We start from the raw sequence: 21,842 nt of genomic DNA, 5'->3' as shown, positions 1-21,842 counted from the left end.
CACTCATTAAAATTATGCCAATTAGCAAAGTTTGAGAAAATTATATTACATTTTGGCAATGTTGAAAACTGTGCAGGCATTTAAAATCAGTGACCATCAAATGTATTAAATTGTTTATTAATTCTTTAAGACAAAATTGAAGAAATTTTAATTCAGTGTGGGAAATTACTTTTTTGTGGCATAATTTAATTTAAAGTTGACTAAGTAGAAGTATTAAATTATGCATTGATTGTGCCAAAATATGGCACATTTTAAGAAATCAAATTAGGTTAACTATTGAAATTATTTTGCTGTTAAACATTTTTTCAAATAAAATTACACAGTTGAAATGTAAAATTTCTCTTTCATCATTTTGGATGTGACATTAACAAAATGAACCCTATTTCATAACCAATACATTTATTTAACAGCCACATTTTATAATTGATAACCTTCCAACAAGTGTGAAACCACTGTTTAATAAAACTAAGGCAAAGTAAAACTACTGTACTCACCCATTTAAGACTACAGTATTTGCTTGGCTTTCGAGGTTCCACAGCCTATCAAAACAGTCATCTGCGAATAGAACAATGAATGGAAAAACTATTTTCACACTTTTTATTTCCACACTTCTCCTCTCGCATTTTTTGTACATTATTATTTCTTTTCTTTTTTTTTTTTTTTTTTTTTTTTACATAAGAACAGACTTGTTATACACATATATTGAAGCGGAGGGGTTCCGGGGGGCTTAGGAGAGGTGAGAATGGTGTCTAGTCGAGCACAAACAATCTATGTGCGCATGTGTCTGTGCATGTATATAAAATTGTGGCAGCACTGAACACCACAAATTTTTATTTAATTTTTTTAATAGATTAATAAAAATACAATCTTTTTTCATGGACTTTAGAACCAAACGATGACCGACAAAACGTTTTTTTTTTTCATTTCTTTTTGCTTTAAATGGCACACACACAACAACTAGCGCCAACTACTGGTCACCATAAACACTTCACGTGATCCATGGCGGCAAACACTGACGGATGAGTGAGGAGAGGGAGGTGGGGGCGGGGGGAAACAAAAAAAAAAAAACAAAACAAAAACAGTGTTGGCGTTTTGAAATGTGTCAGCGCGACAAACCGCCACTTGTGTGACGTGCAGGAATGTTGTCTTCATTTTTTGTTTATGTTTTTAAGTCTTTAAAAGATTTGTGGGTGAAGTGTCTGAGGGGGCGGCCCACCAACTTGGCCGCCTCCGAGCAACGGCGGCATTGCTCTGCTCGCCCCCGTCTGCCTGCTGACGTTCTGGCACGGGAGCGGCAAAAAGCTTGGACGATGGAGCCATGCATGCCGGAGAAAGTGTGTGTGTGTGTGTGTGTGTGTGTGTGTGTGTGTGGTGGAGATATGGGCGCCTCCCACTCGTCCGTCATCTGTTGGCCGGGAAGTAGTTGGGGTCCAGGTAGTTGTAGCTGGTGCTGTGTGGCAGGCGGTAGTCACGGTCCAGGAAAGTCTCAGGCTGGTACACGGGGTCCAAGTGGTGGTTGGGCTTGTGAATCTCAGTCTTAAACAAGCTGGGTTGGAGGGAGCGGGGGTGAGGGTGGGGTTAAAAGTGTTAGAATACATGTTAAAAGTCGGAAAAAAAGTAATCTAAAATACAATTAAAAAATACAGTAGTAACCCTACTAAAGATCTAGTAACCAAAAATTCAGGTTACAAAACGCCACTTTGGGAAAAATATTGTTCCTTGTTACGAAGGAAAATTCTGGATATTAAAGGGGAAAAAAACGGCGCTGGATTTGCAGCCCCCAAATTCAACCGAACGTAAACATCCTGTATCTTGCATTTGTGGCGCGATAGAGCTGCTCTCCTATTGGCTATCTCTGGCATCTTCCTGGCATCCCATTGGCTAGGAGGGACATCAATCTTTACTCATGATGATTTTCGTTTCCCTTCGACACTCAAGCGTCAACGAATCACACCCTAGCGCTTTCACGCGCTGTCATAAACTAACGCAAATTGGTAAAGTACAACTTTTTCGAGAGTTTTTTTGTTTGTTTTTTACAAGTTTATTCATGTTTATTCACCATGTGCCCCAAGAAACCTTAGTGGAATTAAGTTGTGTGGGTGCATCTATTCATATGTATGTTTTCTCTCGGCTATCAAATGTTTACCTCCTCCTCCGTTCCCCACGACATATTTCACTCACCCTTCTCTTCACATCGTCGCCTAATTTTGTCTTTTTTTTTTTAAATATTTTGTTTGTCATTTTTTATTGTTTTTATACCATTTTAAATGTTTTATTTATCTCTTTGTTTTCAAATGCCTTTAATCATGTAAAGCACATCGAGTTACCTTGTTTATGAAATGCGCTATACAAATAAACTTGCTTTGCGTTGCCTAATGCCAAAGGTAAAGGATTATTCTTTAAATTATGTGCATTGAATGCTTATTTTGGGGTGGGCTTGTAACATATTAGGCTATTTACATGTGAAAAAGTGCTTCTACTTATGAAAAATTCACATAAAACAAATTAATTTCGCATGTAGAGGTACCATTGTAACTGAAAAAGCAGTCTTTCATTCGAAAATGAGAAAAAGTTTCAAACACCACCACTGAGAACAAAGTCAGTCTTCTGCAAATAAAGTTTCTCTAGTTTTCACATCATTCCTAGAGAAATATCCATTATTTTTATTTCATTTTGTGATTTTTTTTAAATTAATAATTTTATGTAGAATATCCTATCCATTTATCGTACCGCCCATTCGCACTAAGATAAGAAAAGGGTACAGTTGCATGTATCAAGCAGCTGTTTAACATGGATATGACAATAATATCAGACACTAAGTGCTGCTGGGGAGAATTTTTAGAGAAAAATACTTTTGGGGAGGACAAATACCTCTTAAGTAAAGCTACATTTTGTGAAGAAGAAAAAAATCTTTCATGCAAAGGGCACAACGCTGCAAAAAATTGTGTAGTTGTTTTATGAGGGCAATCCATGGACGGATTCCAGAGGAGACATCTTCTGGCTCCATAAAAAGCTTCACATTATTACTACCACTATGGGGCCTTGAAAGTGTTACGGCTATCTAATGGTAATGTGTGTGTGTGTGTGCGCGCATCGAAACTAACCACTCTGAGCAGTTGGCGCAGAAATCCACAGCGTTTTCCTGTGGACAATCCTGACAGTGCCAGCGCACACCCTGGATGGGGTCCATGCCGCACACGTCGCACTACACGCATACCGAATGGGAGTTACACATATTTGCTGTCGGTTGGTGAAATCCCGCTGATCGTGATGATGTGCGTCACCTTGTATCCCAGGTGTTGTACGCCGCCTTTGTCCTCGCGGATCTCCTGAATTTTTTGTTTTTTCAGCCGCTTAAGCTCCACCAGCTCTTTGTACTCGGGAAGGTTACGCAGCTCCGCGGGGACACCGTCCTCATCCTGCCAACACACAAATGAACAAAAACTCATGATTGACTGGTAGCCAAACCAAATCATGCGTAGTGACAAAATCCTTTCATATCGTGGCAGACTCCTTTATGTTAAGTATGTATCTAGGCGGGTGCTTCGACTTTTATTTTTATACACACGCACACCTACCGAGTCGTCTGCAGTCGGGTCGTGCATGGTACTGTAAAACACCGCCCGTTCGTCGTCGTCGTCGTCCATGAAGACGGGCGGTTCGTAGGAGGTGAGAAAGGTCGAAGGCCTGAAGAGGTGCTTGTTGAGGTGATGCTGCCTTTTGCTGGACGCCTGATTAACAAGCAGTGTGCTTTTGTTTTTCTCTCAACACTAGAGGGTGCCCAGGTGTTTGTGTACCTTCTTAGTGTACATGTACAGATTCGGGGTTCTTCCAGGGACAGGAATTCCAGCTTTTGTCAGTTTGATGAAGTACTTCTGCACTCTGCTGGCAACCTACAGCCATGTCACAGGGAAACAGCAACATAGGTCAGACACGGAAAATGTATTCTTCAAGAAATTGTTAAAATCTCACCTAAAATTGCGTACTAACTTTTACTAATATATATATAGTGTGCCTCTTTTTAACCAAATAAGCATTTCTTTAGAGCGAGGTGGTAGTTGCCCATTTTAAGAAAGTGTAGTCAGACTACAGGGGGACTCTCACTACTCAGCCTTCCTGATAAGGTCCTTTCAGGGGTTTAGAAAAGGAGGGTCAGTCGAGAAGCCATATCTCAGATTCAGTAGGAGAAGTGTGGTTTTTTTGTGCTGGCTGTGAAGCACTGCACCAGCTCAACACCTTTGCAAGGTCCTGAAGGGGGCATGGGAGTTCGCCCAGTCTATGTGTTTTTTGTGGACTTTGTAAAGGTGTGAAACTGTTCCCCAAGTGGTCCTTTGCTCCAGGACTATGGGGTACCAGACTCCTTGATAAGGCCTGTTCGGTCTAAGTAAAAGGTGGATGATAGTCAAACATCTTTTTTTGTCACCATCACACAATCAACCACAACTGCCTCGCGATCGACGCATTGAGCACCCCTGTTGTAACTGAATTTCCTTTGACATGGCTCAGTATGTTGATAACTTTCAGCGTAAATGCACTTGCAGTACGTGAAGAAGCTCTGAACATGCGGTTTGGCATCATTACCAGACATGCTCAGTACGGTTAACTTGCATTTCCTGTTTCCGGGTGAATACTGATTGTTTCGGAGCAGGCTTGCTTAGTTAACAACATTTATGAAATAAACACGTAAATCAACATCAAGACTACACAAAATAAGCGACATCTTTAAATATCGATTTTTTCTACTCGTAGCAAATTTTATCCGCGGGATGTTTCATGCTCGACTGTGGAGACTTGCGAGCGCACTCGTCAAATGTGAGTGACTGCTGGAAGCCTCCCTGGTGAGGTGTATGTCCCACCAGGAGGAGGCCCCAGGGATGACCAAGGACACACTGGAGAGACTGGGGAACTCAGTGGAAGAGCTGGATGAAGGGGGTGAGGAAGAGTTAAACTGTTTATGCCGCTATACCCACGACACCACCCTGGATACACTAAATCAGAAGACATACAGATAAATCGCATGAAGTCCTTCAAATTTGTAAAATTTTAGATACGTTTTTTATGTTATCAAAAATTTTTTTCTAATGTGTAGTTGAAATTTAAATTACTCAATTAACCACATTCTCATTCAAACTACTGCATCAGGAACCACCCAAAAACGGCACTGAATATTTCAAAAATGTTTACGATATATTGCTGGCATCAAGCGGAAACCTCGTATGTCCAGATTTGGTGAAGTTCATATAATTTTCCAAAATTAGTGGTCATTCCCAAAGTAGATCTGTTATTTTTACAAAATTACAAGCTAATGTGCTGAAAAAGTCTTGCGATCTTTGATGGCACAGTGGCTCAACAAATGTGGCGTTTTGGGGTGGGTTCCTGAAAAGTGATGACAGTGATAGGTAAAATCATTTATTTCAATCATATTTCTATCACCTGTTTTGCTGTCCGATTGCCCAACTCGTCTGCAATCTTCTGCCATCTTTTGGACTCTACTTCCTCTGGAGGGAACTTGAGAAGGAGTTGCTCCAGTTTCTTCTAATGGGTCCAAACACAACATGGAGGTCATGTGACCATGAACATGTCTGACAATCGACTGTGTATTTATATTACCTGCTCCTCCGCCGTCCATAGTTGGTTAAACGTGTGTGGCTTGCTGGATTGACAGAGCCTCCCCCGGATCATCTGTGGACACACGGTAACGGTAAACAGTATAGTAAAAAGACAGACGCACATGGCACTAGTAACCAGACGCATAGAACCAGTGACCAGGTTTGTTCAAGATGTCAGCCATTAAAGGCCAATGACTAAGCATGTGCCCATACAACTTTTTCAGTTCCGATAGGACAGCTATTTTGCAGCCTCGAGGATTGGGTGATACAGATATGGGTCTAATACAATATCAGCACGAATCCTACGCTTTGTGAAAGGAATGTTATAAAACGCTTCAATCAATAACCATAAATGAACACTATTAAATTAGAAAATGCTGAAAAATACAGACACAACACACAAATATAAACATACCCACTGATTAATTTAAGCATATTTTATAATTAAATGAAATAAAATATACATTAAAGGACTGGAAAAAAAAAAAAAAATCAATAAGTCCAATACAAATCATACTTTTAAAGAGCTAAATAACTCAACTTCACAGTCATTATTTCTTTATTGCCAGTATATACAGTATGGTGGGAACAGCATTTGCATTCTCAACGAGCAGCAACACACTTTGAACTTCTTCATGCATCTGGGGTATTGTTTTATGGAAAATGTCACGGCAACTCGGATTAGCATATTGAGGTTTGAGATGGTTGTATTGCCCATTTGTGTGTGCCAACAAGGCAGACACATCTCTGCCGTAACCATAATGCTCAAAGGCAGAAGCAAAATACTTTTTGTTGCGTTTTTGTGCATGAAAAGTGCTATATAAATAAATTTTACTTGGTAACCAGTATACTAAAATGGCAAGATGCATAGCACCAGTAACCACATTAACGGCAAGACACAGTACTACTTTTCCTTTCGGCTTGTCCCGTTAGGGGTTGCCACAGCATGTCATCTTTTTCCATCTAAGGCTATCTCGTGCATCCTCTTTTCTAACACCCATTGTCCTCATGTCCTCCCTCACAACATCCATCAACCTTTTCTTTGGTCTTCCTCTCTCTCACTCTTTTGCCTGGCAGCTCCATCCTCAGCACCCTTCTACCAATATAGTCACTCTCACGCCTCTGAACATGTCCAAACCATCGAAGTCTGCTCTCTCGAACCTTGTCTCCAAAACATCCAACTAATCCTATCCAACCTGCTCACTCAGAGCGAGAACCTTAACACCTTCATTTCTGCTACCTCTACAGTACTAGTGACCAAAATTTTAACTCATTCACTGCCATTGACGGCTGTTGAATACAAAAATCCATCTTTGTAGGCAGTGAATGAGTGACATAGTATGAATGACCAGAATGTTAACAGTGGACATATGGCACGAGTAACAAGGATTTCAAAAGCCAAACATTTAGCACTAGAAACCAGTATGTTAAATGGGAGACACAGAGCCCCAACCAGTATCCAGAATGTTAAAATGGTAGACAGATAGCACAGATAGCATCCATCACGATGTTAAAAAGACACAATGCATAGGACCAGTGATAAGGGTGTTAAAATGCAGATACGTAGCACCAGTGACTAGTATGTTAGTGGGAAGAAACAGCACAAGTAACCAGCATATGAGACCGTGGTGTGACATGAGTTAAGTCAAACCTGCGTCTGCCTGCCATTCTCTACAGCGTCACTAGTGGGAAGTGAGGAGTAAAAGGTGGAGGTTTCACACCCCTTCTTGGGCTCAACTGGACTTTTTGGTCGATCAGGCAAACCTAAACAGAATGGGAGGTGGGGAGTAAATTAAATTCAGTACAGCATGTTAAATGGCTGCTATTTTGGACAAGTCGCAACAGCAAACCTTTGTCAAAGATGAGCCTGAGCCGCCTGGTTTTGCGTTTCTTGTCACAGAACTCCCTCTGGAAGTTCCCAAGGCCGGATGTGTACTGCTCCCATGCCACGTCCGGGAGCTGAACAACGCGCTGGGGGCATGGCAGACCCAGATTAACCTGACAGATGCCACATGAATAAATGAATAAATACATTTGCATTTAAAGTAGAACTGGGCGACATGGCCTAAAAATAAAATCTTTCTGTTTTCACTCTGCGCTTTTACAAAAAAAAATTATTAAGACATTATTCAAAACAAGTTTTGCTTCGTGATTTGTTTTCCCCTTCCGGGACTCGCTTTATTCCTCCTGATACCAAACAAACTTTGAAACAATGCGCGCATGTTCAGCATGACTGACTACGCCGTGATTGCCTTCCACCTGCTTCTTGTCATGCAAAACAACTTGAACATGATTTTTCTTATGTTGCGAGTTTTATAGTGGGAATTATCGTCAATGTTTTTTTTTTTTTTTTGTTTTAATAGTCCCTTGAGGGACAGGAAGAGTAACTTGGAAAAGGGACTGAGCTTTTGTAAACTATCTCCACAGTCATACTCGTAATGCACTTCAGCGAGGATCCGCCTAACAAATAGAAGTCACAACAAAATGAAATAAAATCTATTAAAAAACACACACGCTATATAAACATTACAATCGTGTAATCGCCCAGCCCTCTTGAAAACTGCTTTGGACCGGAGACAAAACTCTTTTGTGTTTTTGACATGCTTGGAAAAAAATTTAGATATTATTCTGGGGTGCCAATATCACAAACGTATGCCAAGATAGTTGTATATTTTGGTTACCCTCTTCTGCAGCTGATCTACAAAGCTGATGGGGTCAGCCAGGGCCTCTCTTTGGTGCCGCGCCAATGTCTCCAGGTCCAGGATGGCCTGCGTGCGCTGGGCCTCAAGAACGCCGATGGTCTGCAGCAACCTCTGGTAACTAGCGCGGGCAAAAACATAATTTGAATGACTCAATTCCAGCTAGCATGTCACTACCTATCAGAACCACAACATGTCAAGCAACGGCTTGCTGCAGCATAGAGTTTGACATTTTGTGGAGGTGGGAGAAAGGCGAACAGAGCGGGACTGAGTCAGAGAGAGGACTGTCGGAGTGGCTACACATCCATCTCCTCTAACAGGATGTAGCAGGGTCCTCACGAAGTACCCGCAATGACCTTTGAGAGGCAGTGATGGGCCACGGAAAATACAAAACAGAATAACCGGCAGCTAGGTTACCTGTTAGCTTGTTAGATAATGCCAAAGTTATAGCAGTGCAATTTCTGTTAAGGTGGACATAACATTCCTCCATTTGGAAAGTTGGAAATCATTACATTTGTTAAGCCCACAGGAAAAACTGTGAGAAGTCTTTAAAAAAGAAAAAAAAAAAACCTAAAAACCACACACTGATAATGCCAGGCTGAACGCATTATGACAAACATTGCCGAAAGACGTTGCGTCGACCGTTTATACCATCGAAATCTGTAAATTGGGATAAAAAATTGATAAGATTATCAAGTAAAATTACACAAGTAGCAAAAGTAACAACTGTAATCCAGGGGGTTCTCAATGGTGATAGAGGTGATAGTATATCTTGAGCTACAACCTATGCATTTCCAACACATTAGTAAAGTTATAGTTACGGTAAATATCTGACAGGAAACAATTCTAGGCCATAATCTAAGACAAAAAAAAACAGCACATACAGCAGTAATATAGCATGCCTTCTGCCACGTGACAAACTAAATCCATCTATATATCGCAACCTCGTAAATTGCACCATCGTAAACAAACGACTCCCTTTATATTGTTTTTTTTTTTTTTCTGGGTGATGCATTAGAATTACATTGTATATTAACCTTCAAATGAGTAACCTTTCAAAAATGTGTCTTTTGCAGCTTGTGACCATGAATTTAGGTTAAACTAAATAGAGAAACCTTGTATGCGGGACCACTGTGTGACGGTCTGAGTGCTCCCGGTGGTGAAAAGTCTCCTTGCGATTAATACGCATGCGTGTATATTTTGTAAACTTCCGGCAAGTCTGAAACATCCCCATTCATGCTTCAACATGTGCCATTCGACAACATGTCGCCAACGTGTCAGAAAGATGAACACAGCGAACGTACATGTGTGTGTTTAGCTTTTTTATCAACTTTTGTTTTGGTTAGGGTTAGGTTACAACGTGTTAGCTCCCTCTATGTAGAAGAAGGGGAAGTATGAGACCGGGGGATTTAGCAGTAAGCGTCGGCTACATACCCAGAGTTCCCCTGTAAGTAACGCATGGGCATTAATTACAAGGAGACTTTTCAAAACAGGGGAGAGCTCAGACCGTCACACCAGACTCCCTTTATATTGTTTTTTTTTGTTTGGGAGAGTTTTCCAACTGTATTATTCTACGATAACTATGACCCTTCAAATGCCAGGCAACTTGTCAAATATGCGGGACCAAAAAAGACTCCCAATAAGCTCTGCAAAAAGCCCCCGTCCACACCAGATGTTACAGTTCAATTTGATCCGTTACGATTTCAGTTGTCTCTTTTTCGGCATCCTGGTGTGGTATTAAAACATAGTCCTTTAATTTGTTTACTCATTTGTGACTATATAGTGCGTTCTGAGTACAGTGTGTACAGTTCCGACATCCTAACTCCAAGGTTAGGAAAGCGTTTGCAAATTGATGTATAAATACCTCATGCAGGATGAGACACTCAGTTGTTTTTATGATTTAACTGCTGCATTCCCACTTAAAAAAAAAAAAAGTTTCATTGCTACTGTGGGGAAAAAAACTAGGTAAACTGAGGAATGCAAGTCGTGTAACTGAATCTGGATTTACCATACTGGACCCAAAGAAGCTCCAGTTTCAAAGCCTAAAAAAAATGAGCCATGCTTTCCTTAAATGACTCTTGACCTTGCTTTCCTCTACGGTCGTAGGCTCGAGTGAACCTTGTTGCGGAAACTCAATCCAATTAGTTTGCCGCATGCACTGGCGGTGAAGTCAGAAGCCCGCCAGTGTGAATTTGAAACATCTCCCAAAAAGAGAGCAAGATGTTGGGCCGATGGTGTTTCAATGTGCTTCCTCCTGCTGCTGCGAGTACGCATCGTGAACAAGCTTTACTGGAGCGTTACATGAGGCCTTGGATATAAACTGAACTTTGAACATTAAAACAAAAGTTTTTTGCTGAAGATTGAAATAGTCATGACGACATTATGCATCGACGGGATTTTGCTTCTAATCTATTAATTTCAGGAAGCGTTTTATAAAATGCCACTGAGTGACAATCATTCTACTAATTCATTCCCATTACTTCTCTGTTTCTGTCCGCTGTCTTTAAAGGGTCAAATTCTAAGGTTTTACTATACAGTGGTTCCTCTATTTACAAGTGGACCTTATTATGAGTTTCCTAATAAACGAGATGTTGCTCGGTCAATTCTTTGCTTTGTATTGATACACCGCTACTAGAAAAAGAACGCCATACCATCCAGCCAACATCATGCCTCTCACTCAGAATTTGAGATTGGAGTAATTTGAGTTTCGACCTCAGTCACAGAAAATCAAGATACCATCACTGTCATGGAGCAGATCATTTTCCACTTAGGAAGTTCTGTGGTATTACGCGACATTACATTGTTTTTTGTTTTTTTTTTACAAGCTACAAATCCCATAAAAATGAAGAGTGCGGCGGATTATTTGACAGTACAGACGGGTATAAAAGAAACAGTGAAAAGATTAGGATGAGCTACACGATTGTGGCGGCAAAGGGAGGGCGGCGGGGGAACAAAATCTCGCCAAAGCTCCTCGCACATACTCTTTGTTATGTTTCAGAGCCAGGTGGTCGGACTCAAAGTAATACACGTCTGGCTCCTCCTCTTCATCCTCCTCCTCCTCCTCCGTGGTGTGACTGCATGCCACTTCCTTGCCGACATCCAATCCCAAACCACCGTCGCAGGATTTTTCATCTCTGGCCCCGGCGCACATGGTCTCCTCTTCGTCGGGTGGACACAAAGAGTCAGAGGGAAGAGGGAAGTTCTCATCCATTCCTTCCACCACCTCCCTGTCCTCCCTCAGAGGAGGAGAACAGGTCTTGGTGGAGGACGGCTTACGAGGCGAAGTCCGTAGGGTGTATCTGTGCTCATAGAGCTCAGCAAAAGATGGGGGCGTGCAACCGGGCTCGGTGGGCGGCGGGGTCGGTGCCAGCGGGGGCGTAGTTTCTCCTGAGTTGTTGTTGTAGGCGGTGGAGGAAGGCGAAGTGGCAGCAGCATCCGGAACAGGCGTGACTGAGCAACCATTGGCATCACACTCCGTGTCCATCACCTGCTCCTCAGCGGCCAGACACAGGGGGTCGCCCACCACATCAACCTCCAAGTCCTCGACCTCCTGCTCCCTGGCCACCACCAACTCGGGGACCGGGTCCTCTGGAGGTGCTGGCGAGGACGACACGGGCGACTCGCCTGAGGCAGCGATCTCCGTGTGCACCGGGCTAGGGTTCGAACAAGGCACCGTGGGGTGGGGCGAGGGGGGTGCCCCGGCCTGGCCGCCGTTCAGCAGCAGCAGGCAGCTGGTGGCAGAGGGGTGAGTCGAAGACTCCTCAACGAGGGTGCTGTGTTTCTCTGCAGCGACGTCCCCGAGCCCGTTCGAGGCCTTGTGAGCGTCGGGGGATAGAGACACCCCTTCACACTTCACCCGACCATCTTTTACCAGCTCTCCTTCCTCTTCCCCGAGGACGGGTGAGGCAGGAGCTCCGGTTGAGTTCCGGGTAGGAATGTCCTCACAATGGTCGCCCTTGCAGCGCTCTGGAACGGAGACAGGACTCTCGGGGCTCCCTGCATCCTCCTTGTGTCCCTGAGATTCCCCGGCACGAGTACACCGCTTGGCCCTTTTGACTAAAGGGGAGGCATCCGGCGCCCCATTCCCTTTATAACAATGTTCCGACTTCTCAGGGCTTACATCATTTTCTAGACACGAGCTGCTCCGTTTGCGGGGGCCAGCTGACGGCTCCTGCTCAGCTTCCGGTGAAATATTTGAGTCTTTTGAGTCATTGAACCGCCCCTGCGGCAAGACCTGCTGCTCAGAGTCCTTGACCAACTCGTTCTCAGTGTCCCCTTTAGCGTCCTGCTTTGTCTTCTCCTTCTTAGGGTCCGGTTTGGACTCCTGCTTGTCCTCCTTCTTGGACCCCTGCTTGACGTCCTGTTTCGACACCTGCCTGGAGTCCTGCCGAGATTCCTGCCTCTTCTTAGGTGAGCGGGCCCGAGGAAGCGGAGACACAACAGTCTCCTCTGGCTGGGCGATGCTGCGGTTCCTGAGGGTGCGGCCACAAAAGTTTTCGTCCAATCCATTTAGCCCCACCGATGACCTTGTGACGCGTGAGGAACGGGGCGCGGCCATACTACGGCGGGAGCCTACAGTCTCCTCATCCTGGTGCGCTCTCCAGAGTGGCGGAACATGGGCATCTGCAAAGGCACACAACAGTGAATTTCATGCAAAACTGTACACATGAGTAGCGTACAAATGTCATGTATAACTGCCTGTGCCTTTCACGCAGAAACGGTGAGAATGAATATGTATTTATTTTCAACAGGTGGGCCTGAGCTGGTGATTGACATGGGCATCGGCAAATGTTCAGTGTCGGCTGGCTGATAACTGACTAATCCATTTACCAATTTGTCTGTCTGTCTCCAATGACAGCTCATTTATGAAAAGTTTGTTTTCTTAATGGATGTTGAATAACGTAACTGAAAGTGCACTGGTCGTTGTCTATTCTTGATTCCTTGCGGGTCCATTACAGTACATTCTAACTAGCAGTTTTAGGCAATAATAAATTAGCTAGCATCGATACGTTACCTTGTTTTGGTGATCGCAGACATGTGAGACACATTGCAGTATTGTACTTTATCTTCCTTGTGAAGTGTGAAATGATCCCAAACTTTGGACATTCATCATCTTTTATAGACACTTTCCTGCTGGTTTGGCACCATTGCACCAACATTTTTCTACACTGAGGGGTATATGAGACTGCAGTAGCATTAGTCCGTGTGCTGTAGCGGAGCGGATTTCGCTTCAAGGTCTGTTGGAAATTGAGTTATTTAATTAACTGGTACAAATCTACCAAAAACTGACGAGAGACGGGGAGGCGGTGAAGTCAACCCCGGAATTTGCCGTCTTCCGACAGAGTACCAGAGGCGCAACACAGGTGGAATGTGACTGCTTGTTTTGCGAAGAATAGTCAGTATGATATATCGGACATCTTTTAGATGCCACCACGCTTCTAATTCTCTAAATAGGGCAACCCACAGCGGCTGTCTGAACTAGAAATTCAGGAAATATTGTGTGAAAGAAATAGATGAAAATTTACACCAATTTTTCGAGAGAAGCAAATGAAGCAGGAAAATAACACACTCAGGTGGTTTTCCGCAATCAGATATTTAAGTAAAATCTGAAGTAGCATATACAATGTGTACAGGAAGTATAGACCCCTTAAATTTTTTTACTTTGTTATAATGCAGCATTTGTTAAAAAAAAAATATATATATATATATATATATTTTTTTTTTTCCTCAATGTACTCAGAACACCAGATATTGACAGAGGAAAAAAAAAACAGAATTGTTGAAATTTTTGCAGATTTAATAAAAAAAGACAACCTGAAATAACACAAATAGTCAGACCCTTTGCTCAGTACGAAGTGGAAGCACCCATTTGAGCTAATACAGCCATCAGTCCTTTGGGGAATCACATTTTTCACACCTTAATTTAGGGATCCTGAGCCATTCCTCCTTGCAGATACTCTTCAGTTCTGTCAAGTTGGATGTTGAATATTGGTGGACAGGCATTTCCAGGTTTCACCAGAGATGCTCAATCGGGTTTAAGTCAGAGTTCTGGCTGGCCCATTCAAGGACAGTCATGGAGTTGTTCTGAAGCCACACGTTTGTTATTTTAGCTGTGTGCTTAGGTTTAATTGTCTTAATCGAAGTGGAACTTTAGGCCCGACTGAGGTCCTGAGCACTCTAGAGAAGATTTTCATTCTGGACATCCCTTTACCTGTCCACATTAATCTGTCCTTCGATTGCAACCAGTCGTCCTGTCAGTGGAGCTGATACACACCCCCACAGCATGATGCTGCCACCGCCGTGCTTCACGATTAGGATTCTATTGGGCAGGTCATGAGCAGCGCTTGCTTTTTTTTTCCTCTACACATACCGCTCACAATAAAGGCCTAAATGTTCTATCTTGGTCTCATCAGACCATTTTTCTCAACATATCTTTACCTCTCTCACCTGGGCCCTTCTCCCCCAATTACTCAGGTGTGCCAGAGTGCCAGCTCTAGGAAGGATTCTGGTCGTCCCATACATCTTCCATTTAAGGATCATGGAGGCCATGGTGCTCTGAGGAAACTTAAGTGCAGCAGACATGTTTTATAATCTTGGCCAGATTTGTGCCTTGCTACAATTCTGTCTCTGAGCTCTTCAGGCTGTTCCATTGACCTTGCGATTATCATTTGCTCTAACATGCACTGAAATGTAAGGTCTTATAGTCTTGTGCGTAGCGCACAAGGTCTTGTCCAGACAGATGTCTGGCTTTCCTAATCAACTCCAATTAGTGTAATAAAAAACAAGTGGACTCCAATGAAGGTATAGACCCATCTCTAGGTTGAAGAGAAGAAACAGACAAGCACCCAAAGTTAAATTAATGTCTCAGCAAAGGGTCTGATATTTGGCTGAATTATATTTCTGTGTTTCTTTTATAACTGCAATAATTTCAACAATTCCGCTTTTTATGTCAATGTGGGACCTTGGGTGTGCGGACAAGATGATCTCAAATGATTTTGGCAGATGGCTGCAATATAACAAAGTCAAAATTTTCAGGGGGTCTGAATACTTTCCGTACCCACAGCGAAATATTTGACAAACGGTGGAAACTGTTTTTAACAAAACATGGAGTGAGAAGGGTTAGTGAGGGTGATCATGCTAATGAATCTAAAGAGGGCAATGAAAATGTCAAGTCCTTCTAAACTCACATTCACTTATTAAGTTGATGTATCTTGCAGTTGTAAAAGGAGTTTCAAAGGCAGCGCATCAATTAGCACCACAGAGATCATTTAAATGTGCAGCGACCACTCAAAATGTTTAATGACACACCATGGGTCCAATCTAACCTTCTGGAGCGACAGTGAAGAACACCAACCCATTTAATGCTGAAAAAACAATGGCGCTGTCCAGCATAAAGTCACCCTTTTAGTGATTTTTTTTTTTTTTTTTTTACATTGAAATGTTTTTATTCTTTTGATAAGTCGTCATGATAAGATATAAAGTCCATTTTCTGAGCTGATTAGCCTCACAAGGGTCACAGGAGAGCTGGAGCCTAACCCAGCTATAGCCAGGCACACCGTGAACTGGTTGCTCGACAATCACAGGGCACATAGAAACAAACAAACAAACATTCGCACTCACAATTACATTTAAGGGCAATTTAGAGTGTCCAATACAGGCATGAGCATTTCACGGAAACGATCGTTCCGTTACTGTGTCGTTACCCAGCCTGAGAAAACACGGAACCGAAAGTCCGTTTCCCAGATCTCTGGGCTTACTTTTAATAAATCGCCCATGTGTGGAATGTAAAACAAGTTGTCAACGAAATACAACGAACCTACATGAACCCCTTTATTTTTAATGATTAAAACGCCCAGCTTTGTCAGTGTGGTTTACAAACAGCACCGGTTTCCGCTTCTGCGCTACGCATGCGCAAGGTCGAGTTATTCATATCCGGGTCACTCAAACGCTAGTCAAACATGTCGGTTGCTAAGCGTAAAAGACAAAAAGCTCATGCCTGCTAAGGCTTTATTTTGAAGTACATGTAAAAACCGGTTTCCATTAGCATTATCAATGGGAACCGAAAAATCATTTCCCACCGTTTCCCAGGACAAAAATCAACGGAACCGAAAGATCGGTTACCATATTTGCCGAAATCCTCATGCCTGCAATAAACACATGTTTTTGTGATGTGGGAGGAAACCGGAGTACCCAGAGAAACGGAGAGAACATGCAAACCCCACACAGGTGGGGCCAGAATTTTGACCACAGTCCTCAGAACTGTAAGGCAGACGCTATAGCCAGTCAATCCACCGCGCTGCCAGATATGATGATCATGATGAAATGTCAAGTCACCATGATGAGATTTAAAGTAAATATTGGACGTGAAAAACCTGGTTGACATAGTGTCAAGCTATATGAACGACTGTCCAGAGCGTATCCTGACATGGTAACCAAGTGTCACGTGACCACCGGTCATCAATTATTTATGTTATATGTATAAGTCCATCTGTTGTGCCGTTACACCTTTTATTCGAGTAGTTCTGTTTTCCTCCCTGGATTAGGCTCTCAGCCATTCCAGTTTTGACCAAATTTGTGTGAACCAAATATTTCAATTTGGATCTTGTGCAATTGGTGGGATGCTTTTGAGTCCATCTGTGACTTTTCATTAAGTAGAGTTTCAATTCCTGTTTTTGTTTTTCTGTAAACAAGGAATATTGATCTTCTGCAACCCTTGTTTGTGCATTTCATTCTGTTTGTGCTGCTGCTTTTATTTCTGGTTTCTGTGCCCTTACGAGGCCTCTCAGTCGGAGATCGTTTAGGCCAGGGGTGCTCAATGCCTTGATCGCAAACAGGAATTTAAGGTCGATCGCGGGACGTCGTGCCAAACCCCGCCCACCAGTGAATCGCGAGAGGCTGGCTGCTTGAAAAGTAGATCTGAGGTTAAAAAAAGTCTGGGCACCCCTGGTTTAGGCCAATTTTTTGTTAAATAAAGCTATTTGATTTGGAACTTGTGTGACTCGTATTGATTATTTGATCCGTTTTTGCTTCTTCAACTCTGGGTGAAGCTCTAGACTACTACGTTAGCATCTAGCACTTGCTAACTACTAATCAAAAGGTAGTGTTCCTTGTGCATTCTTACTTGGTTTTGTGACACCAACCTCTTAAAAAAAACGTTTTTTTAACATATTCTACATTAGAGTGGTTTACTTATTTTTAACTTGAGAGTTAAGAAGGAAATTGTCAGTGAAAACGCGGCCCGCAGAATCAATAAAGGTTTAACATGCACCCATTACTCGCACTCTACTGACGCCGGCTGCTAAGACTGCTAACGTGACCCATCCATGCATGAAACAGGAAGGAGGGAGGAAAGCAAAAGGAGCGAGCACTCTGCCTTGAATACAACACAACAAATTAATGAAGCGCGCTCGTTAGCTCCACACTGGAAGGGGAAAAAAAACAGCAGCGATCAGCTCTTTTGAACAACTGCTAACATAAATTGCGCTCGTTACAGCTTAGCTCGTATATGGAGGGGTAATTAGCTCACACGCTAACAAATGCTGTCTTCAAGTGTATGTTACAAATAATGTGTTGAGTGGAATGTAGTAAGACGTAGGAACTAAAGCGCTCTTATTTTGAGGCTAAATTTTATCCGAATTAGACAAACACGGTTGCCTCGCGAAATGTTGAACCAGCATCAGACCACATACATACAGCACATGAACACTTGCTACAATGGGAAAAAAAGAGCAACATTTACTAAGAAACCATGGAAATCTGTTTCAGACTCAAACTGGTAAAATATAAAATCTTAATAGGATTTATCCAAGGACAGGATGCCTATACTTACAAACTTATTCTTGCTTATCAACCATCTTTCACAAAAAGATCAACAAAAACTACTTCATAGCACAATCTGTAATTTCCTTCCTATGCCTCTTACACAGAGCCCACCCAAGATAATATATTGCTCCAACAAGACTATGTAACGTCACAACCCTGACACTGTGGAACACTTTTACAGGCAGGTACTGCCACGCCACTTTTAGGACTCCTTTACTACTTCCGAAGGTGGAAGGTTACAGGGTCAACTTCACCCCATTCCGTGATGGTGCCGTCTACAAAAAAAATTGTCAGGTAGAAGAGGGGAACACACTTTTTAACTAAGATCCTCCAGGGGAAAAAAATTTACATTTTTTTTGTCATATATTTATGGTCTACAATTGTTTTTCATACAAATAATTTTGATTAGGACTTCATTATTGCTTTGGGCCCAGTACAAATTAAGAAAATTTGCCTGTTTGTACCGAATTCACCCAATCCCGACCAAGGACATATAACACCACACATTCTTATAAGATCATCCTTTACGCTTATCCGTAGATCTCCAGCGTGTTAAGAGTGAATTTGTCCTGATTTTTTTTTGGTCTGAAAACAGGTCCGGGCCAACAGTCTCAAATAATGACCATGTTCAATGTTTACAAATAAACTCATGTGTGTGTGTGTGTGGGGGGGGGGGTTTTAAACCTACATCACATCAAGTCATGATGCCGTAAGTTGTGAAATGATGGAACAAAATATAGCCAATCAAGATATACCCTGATTCAGCAAAAGGAAAAGCGTAAATAAAAACAACCTTTTTTTTGTACAAAAGCGAGTTCCCCAGATGGCAAGCAGTATTTTCCAAAACAAGCCATTTTTCAGGGACATCGTCTTTTTAAAAGCCTCGGCTTTCGCATTCTTGGGAAACACTCGAGTAACATTGCCACTTATCAGTGTTTCTCTTGTTCCGTGAGATCACGTGTGATCACGCGAGATTTTAAGATCTGCGACAAAACTGAATCTTTATGCGAGTGGTATTCTGTTAAGATTATCACAGTACGCAAAACCCATTTTGACCAAAACTGTTTTTATTATCATAGATTAAAATTTTGAAAACCCATAATGCATGTACCAGGCCTCAGTGCAGGTCTGTGAATTGACTATCGTATCCATTACATGCGTATAAATTTGGATAACATCGTCTCCATTGGAAAGGAACTCCGTGGTAAACCAAGGAGGACCCCTGTAAATATGATACTGGCAGTGCTCCACAAGGCTCTATAGTAGCACTACAAATTTTGACATTGTAGTCTACATATTACAATTACTTTGGTACAGTACAGAACAGGTGGCATTCCATGAGGCTTGCAATTACTGTAATTATCACAACTGTTGCCTTAACTTTGGGTGGTCATAGATTTTACATGTTCTGCGTTACGTCACAGTCGTAGCAATAGAACCCCCCCCCCCCCCGCCCTCGTACATTGTCTATTTGGTTTGTAAAAACATCATTCAACACTGGCAGCCAGCCAGTTTTTGTTTGTTCTACATTTGGCTCTTACAGCATGAAAGCCCAAAAGCCCAAGCAGGAAACAGCCAACTTGGTAGCATTATGGAATTATAACACTAGTCACCGTTCTGTTTGAAATCACAAAAATGAGAGGAAGAGCAAAGTGCTGATAATCTTCTCAGGCACCACCAATTTGAATATAACAGTTTTTATTTTGTTTTTATCCAAATTTTTGCTAATTCTGGATTCAGCTCTATTTTTTCTTCTTCCTTCTCTTCAACTTTCTCATTATTATTAACACTGTGGGGGGGGACTAGTGATAATCCTCAAAGTTTAGGGCACCGTGCTAACATTATCAGTTTAAAAAAAAAAATCCCCTAACATGGAAATGATGTTAACATCCTCAAGCATTCACAATCTCGTCCAAAAATGACCAAAAAAATATGAATTTGGGGGAGTTTTATGGGCGCCAATGTGCACCTTTATGCCTGCATATACACCTGCCAGACAAGCTGAGAGCAGAAGCTAAAGTCAGCTAGTTAGCAATTTTAGTTTTTTTTTTTTTTTTTTTTCACCCCAAAATTTAAAACCTAGTTTACTTTCTCCCGACTTTTGTCTGTCAGTAGTTGTGGGAATACTTCCACAAAGGCCTAGTGGCATCGTGACATCCACGGGGTAGCGTTGGCGTGCATCCCACGTTGAGTGCTCGGAACCCCGCATCCTTTCTCGGAGTCATCCGCCCTTGACCGGTAGCTACTCGGCCAAAAGCCACAGTTCATGACAGGCGTCCAGTTCATTAAATTAAATAAATAAAATAAGTTATTTATTTTTTTTTTTACTAACAACCGAGTTGGGGGAGGGAGGGGGCGAGCTAAACGTTAGCGACAACTTCATCGCAAAACGCCGCTTGGTTAGCCCTTTAATCGGGATAACTCCCGTTAGCCCACCGGCTAAAGTCTGCATTATCGCGTACCCTAAACGGTTGAAATTAAGAGCGTGGCTTCCTAGGGAGGCTCCGGAGCAGTGTGGGTTCCGAGTTAATCAATTTGACTCGAGAAATGACTTAACTAGACTAGTCGAGTTGATAAAAACCGGTGAGAATCGTGGCAGTCTGCGTGTAGCTTCGCCTTAGCCGGACTAGCTTAGCCGATTGTTTCGCTCCCAACTTTGCAGTTTAATTCGCAAACCGCGTCGGTCTCCACAAACCGACCGGGCATTTGTCTCGTTTACCCCCCGTGCGCGACTATTAAAATGCCCGACGGACCGTCTATGCGTTTGCGGAGTCCCGAAAAGAATGGTGCACGTACCTCACTTCCGTACGTTCGCTGCACGCTCGCTCGCAGCCATGTTTTCACAGTGCAGCCGACCGCTTTGGCTTGGGCGTGCGAGCACATTGAGGCGAGGGCGACATTCGTGTGCCGCACTCGGAGACATGTTTGCCTTCCCATGGCCTGGAAATGCCATCAAATACGGATCAGTGGATTAGTGGATGAATTCACGTTTACATTCTGTCTTCGTACCCTTGGTTAGGAACTCGCAATTAGAGATGGCGTTGACCAACTTTTTAATGAAGGACATTGATTGGGATCCTCTGCGGCTGTACATTTGAGTCCTTGCTTTTATTTTTATAGGTTTCTACTTCCCGTTTTAGTTCCCTTCTAAGGTGGAGCAGGTTTTTAAATCCACTTTTTGTAAACAAAAGATTTTAATTTGATCCTCTCAAAGACACTCGTGAGACGCAGAGTCTGTTTCTGCTTAGATATTTTTCTTTTATGTTACTACTTCCACATCATGTTCCCATGACAGAAGCCAGTTTTTGGAAGTGAAACACTTTTTTTTTTTTGTAGCAGGTAATGCACATTTGAGTTCGACCCTGTGCTGTTGTGTATATTTTGGAAGTTTTTGGTAGGTCTCACCTTCCTGTTTTTGTAGCAGTGTTATAATAAGGATTTGATCAGCTGTGTGAACAAAAGCCTGTAATTCGGATCTTACACAACAGCACAGGGCATTCCCCCCAGTCCATATGTGAGTCCTGTTAATGCTTTCTGCAAAAGAGCATTTTGACCAACTTTTTGTGAACAAAATACTTTATCTTCTGCAACAGTTGTAATATATATATTTTTTATTTTAGCAGCTTTCTACTGCCATTTTGTTGCTTTGATGAGATTCAGCCATGTTGAGTAGCTTTTTTTTTTTTAAACAAACGACTTTGATTTGATCTTC

General features: G+C 42.4%; 1 protein-coding gene across 1 annotated transcript; it reads right to left on the bottom strand.

Moving 5' to 3' along the window:
- Positions 1-827: 827 nt before the first annotated feature.
- zzz3 (zinc finger, ZZ-type containing 3) lies at positions 828-21,686 on the bottom strand. Its single transcript, XM_061839030.1, has 13 exons — positions 21,140-21,686; positions 20,927-21,070; positions 11,290-12,931; positions 8,291-8,429; positions 7,460-7,607; positions 7,261-7,373; positions 5,611-5,682; positions 5,434-5,535; positions 3,798-3,893; positions 3,579-3,731; positions 3,285-3,419; positions 3,105-3,205; positions 828-1,546 (listed from the first exon to the last, which is right to left on the bottom strand). Exons 3-13 carry the CDS (start codon positions 12,864-12,866, stop codon positions 1,402-1,404), a joined length of 2,781 nt encoding a protein of 926 aa, XP_061695014.1. The 5' UTR covers positions 12,867-12,931; positions 20,927-21,070; positions 21,140-21,686; the 3' UTR covers positions 828-1,401.
- Positions 21,687-21,842: the final 156 nt, after the last annotated feature.

This window comes from Syngnathoides biaculeatus, chromosome 13 (genome assembly GCF_019802595.1).
Source record: "Syngnathoides biaculeatus isolate LvHL_M chromosome 13, ASM1980259v1, whole genome shotgun sequence".
Classification (NCBI taxonomy): domain Eukaryota; kingdom Metazoa; phylum Chordata; class Actinopteri; order Syngnathiformes; family Syngnathidae; genus Syngnathoides; species Syngnathoides biaculeatus.
The sequence above is the reverse complement of the archived record's forward strand: the minus strand, read 5'-3'. Positions and strand labels throughout refer to the sequence as shown.

Bases quoted from the DNA above. Each gene is read 5' to 3' on its own strand.
- zzz3 (XM_061839030.1), bottom strand. From the start codon at position 12,866: ATGGCCGCGCCCCGTTCCTCACGCGTCACAAGGTCATCGGTGGGGCTA. The intron at 3,420-3,578 runs GTAGGTGTGCGT...GTGTGTTGGCAG, and splicing joins ACCCGACTGCAGACGACTCG to GATGAGGACGGTGTCCCCGC. The intron at 1,547-3,104 runs GTTAGTTTCGAT...CCTCCAACCCAG, and splicing joins TGCGCCAACTGCTCAGAGTG to CTTGTTTAAGACTGAGATTC.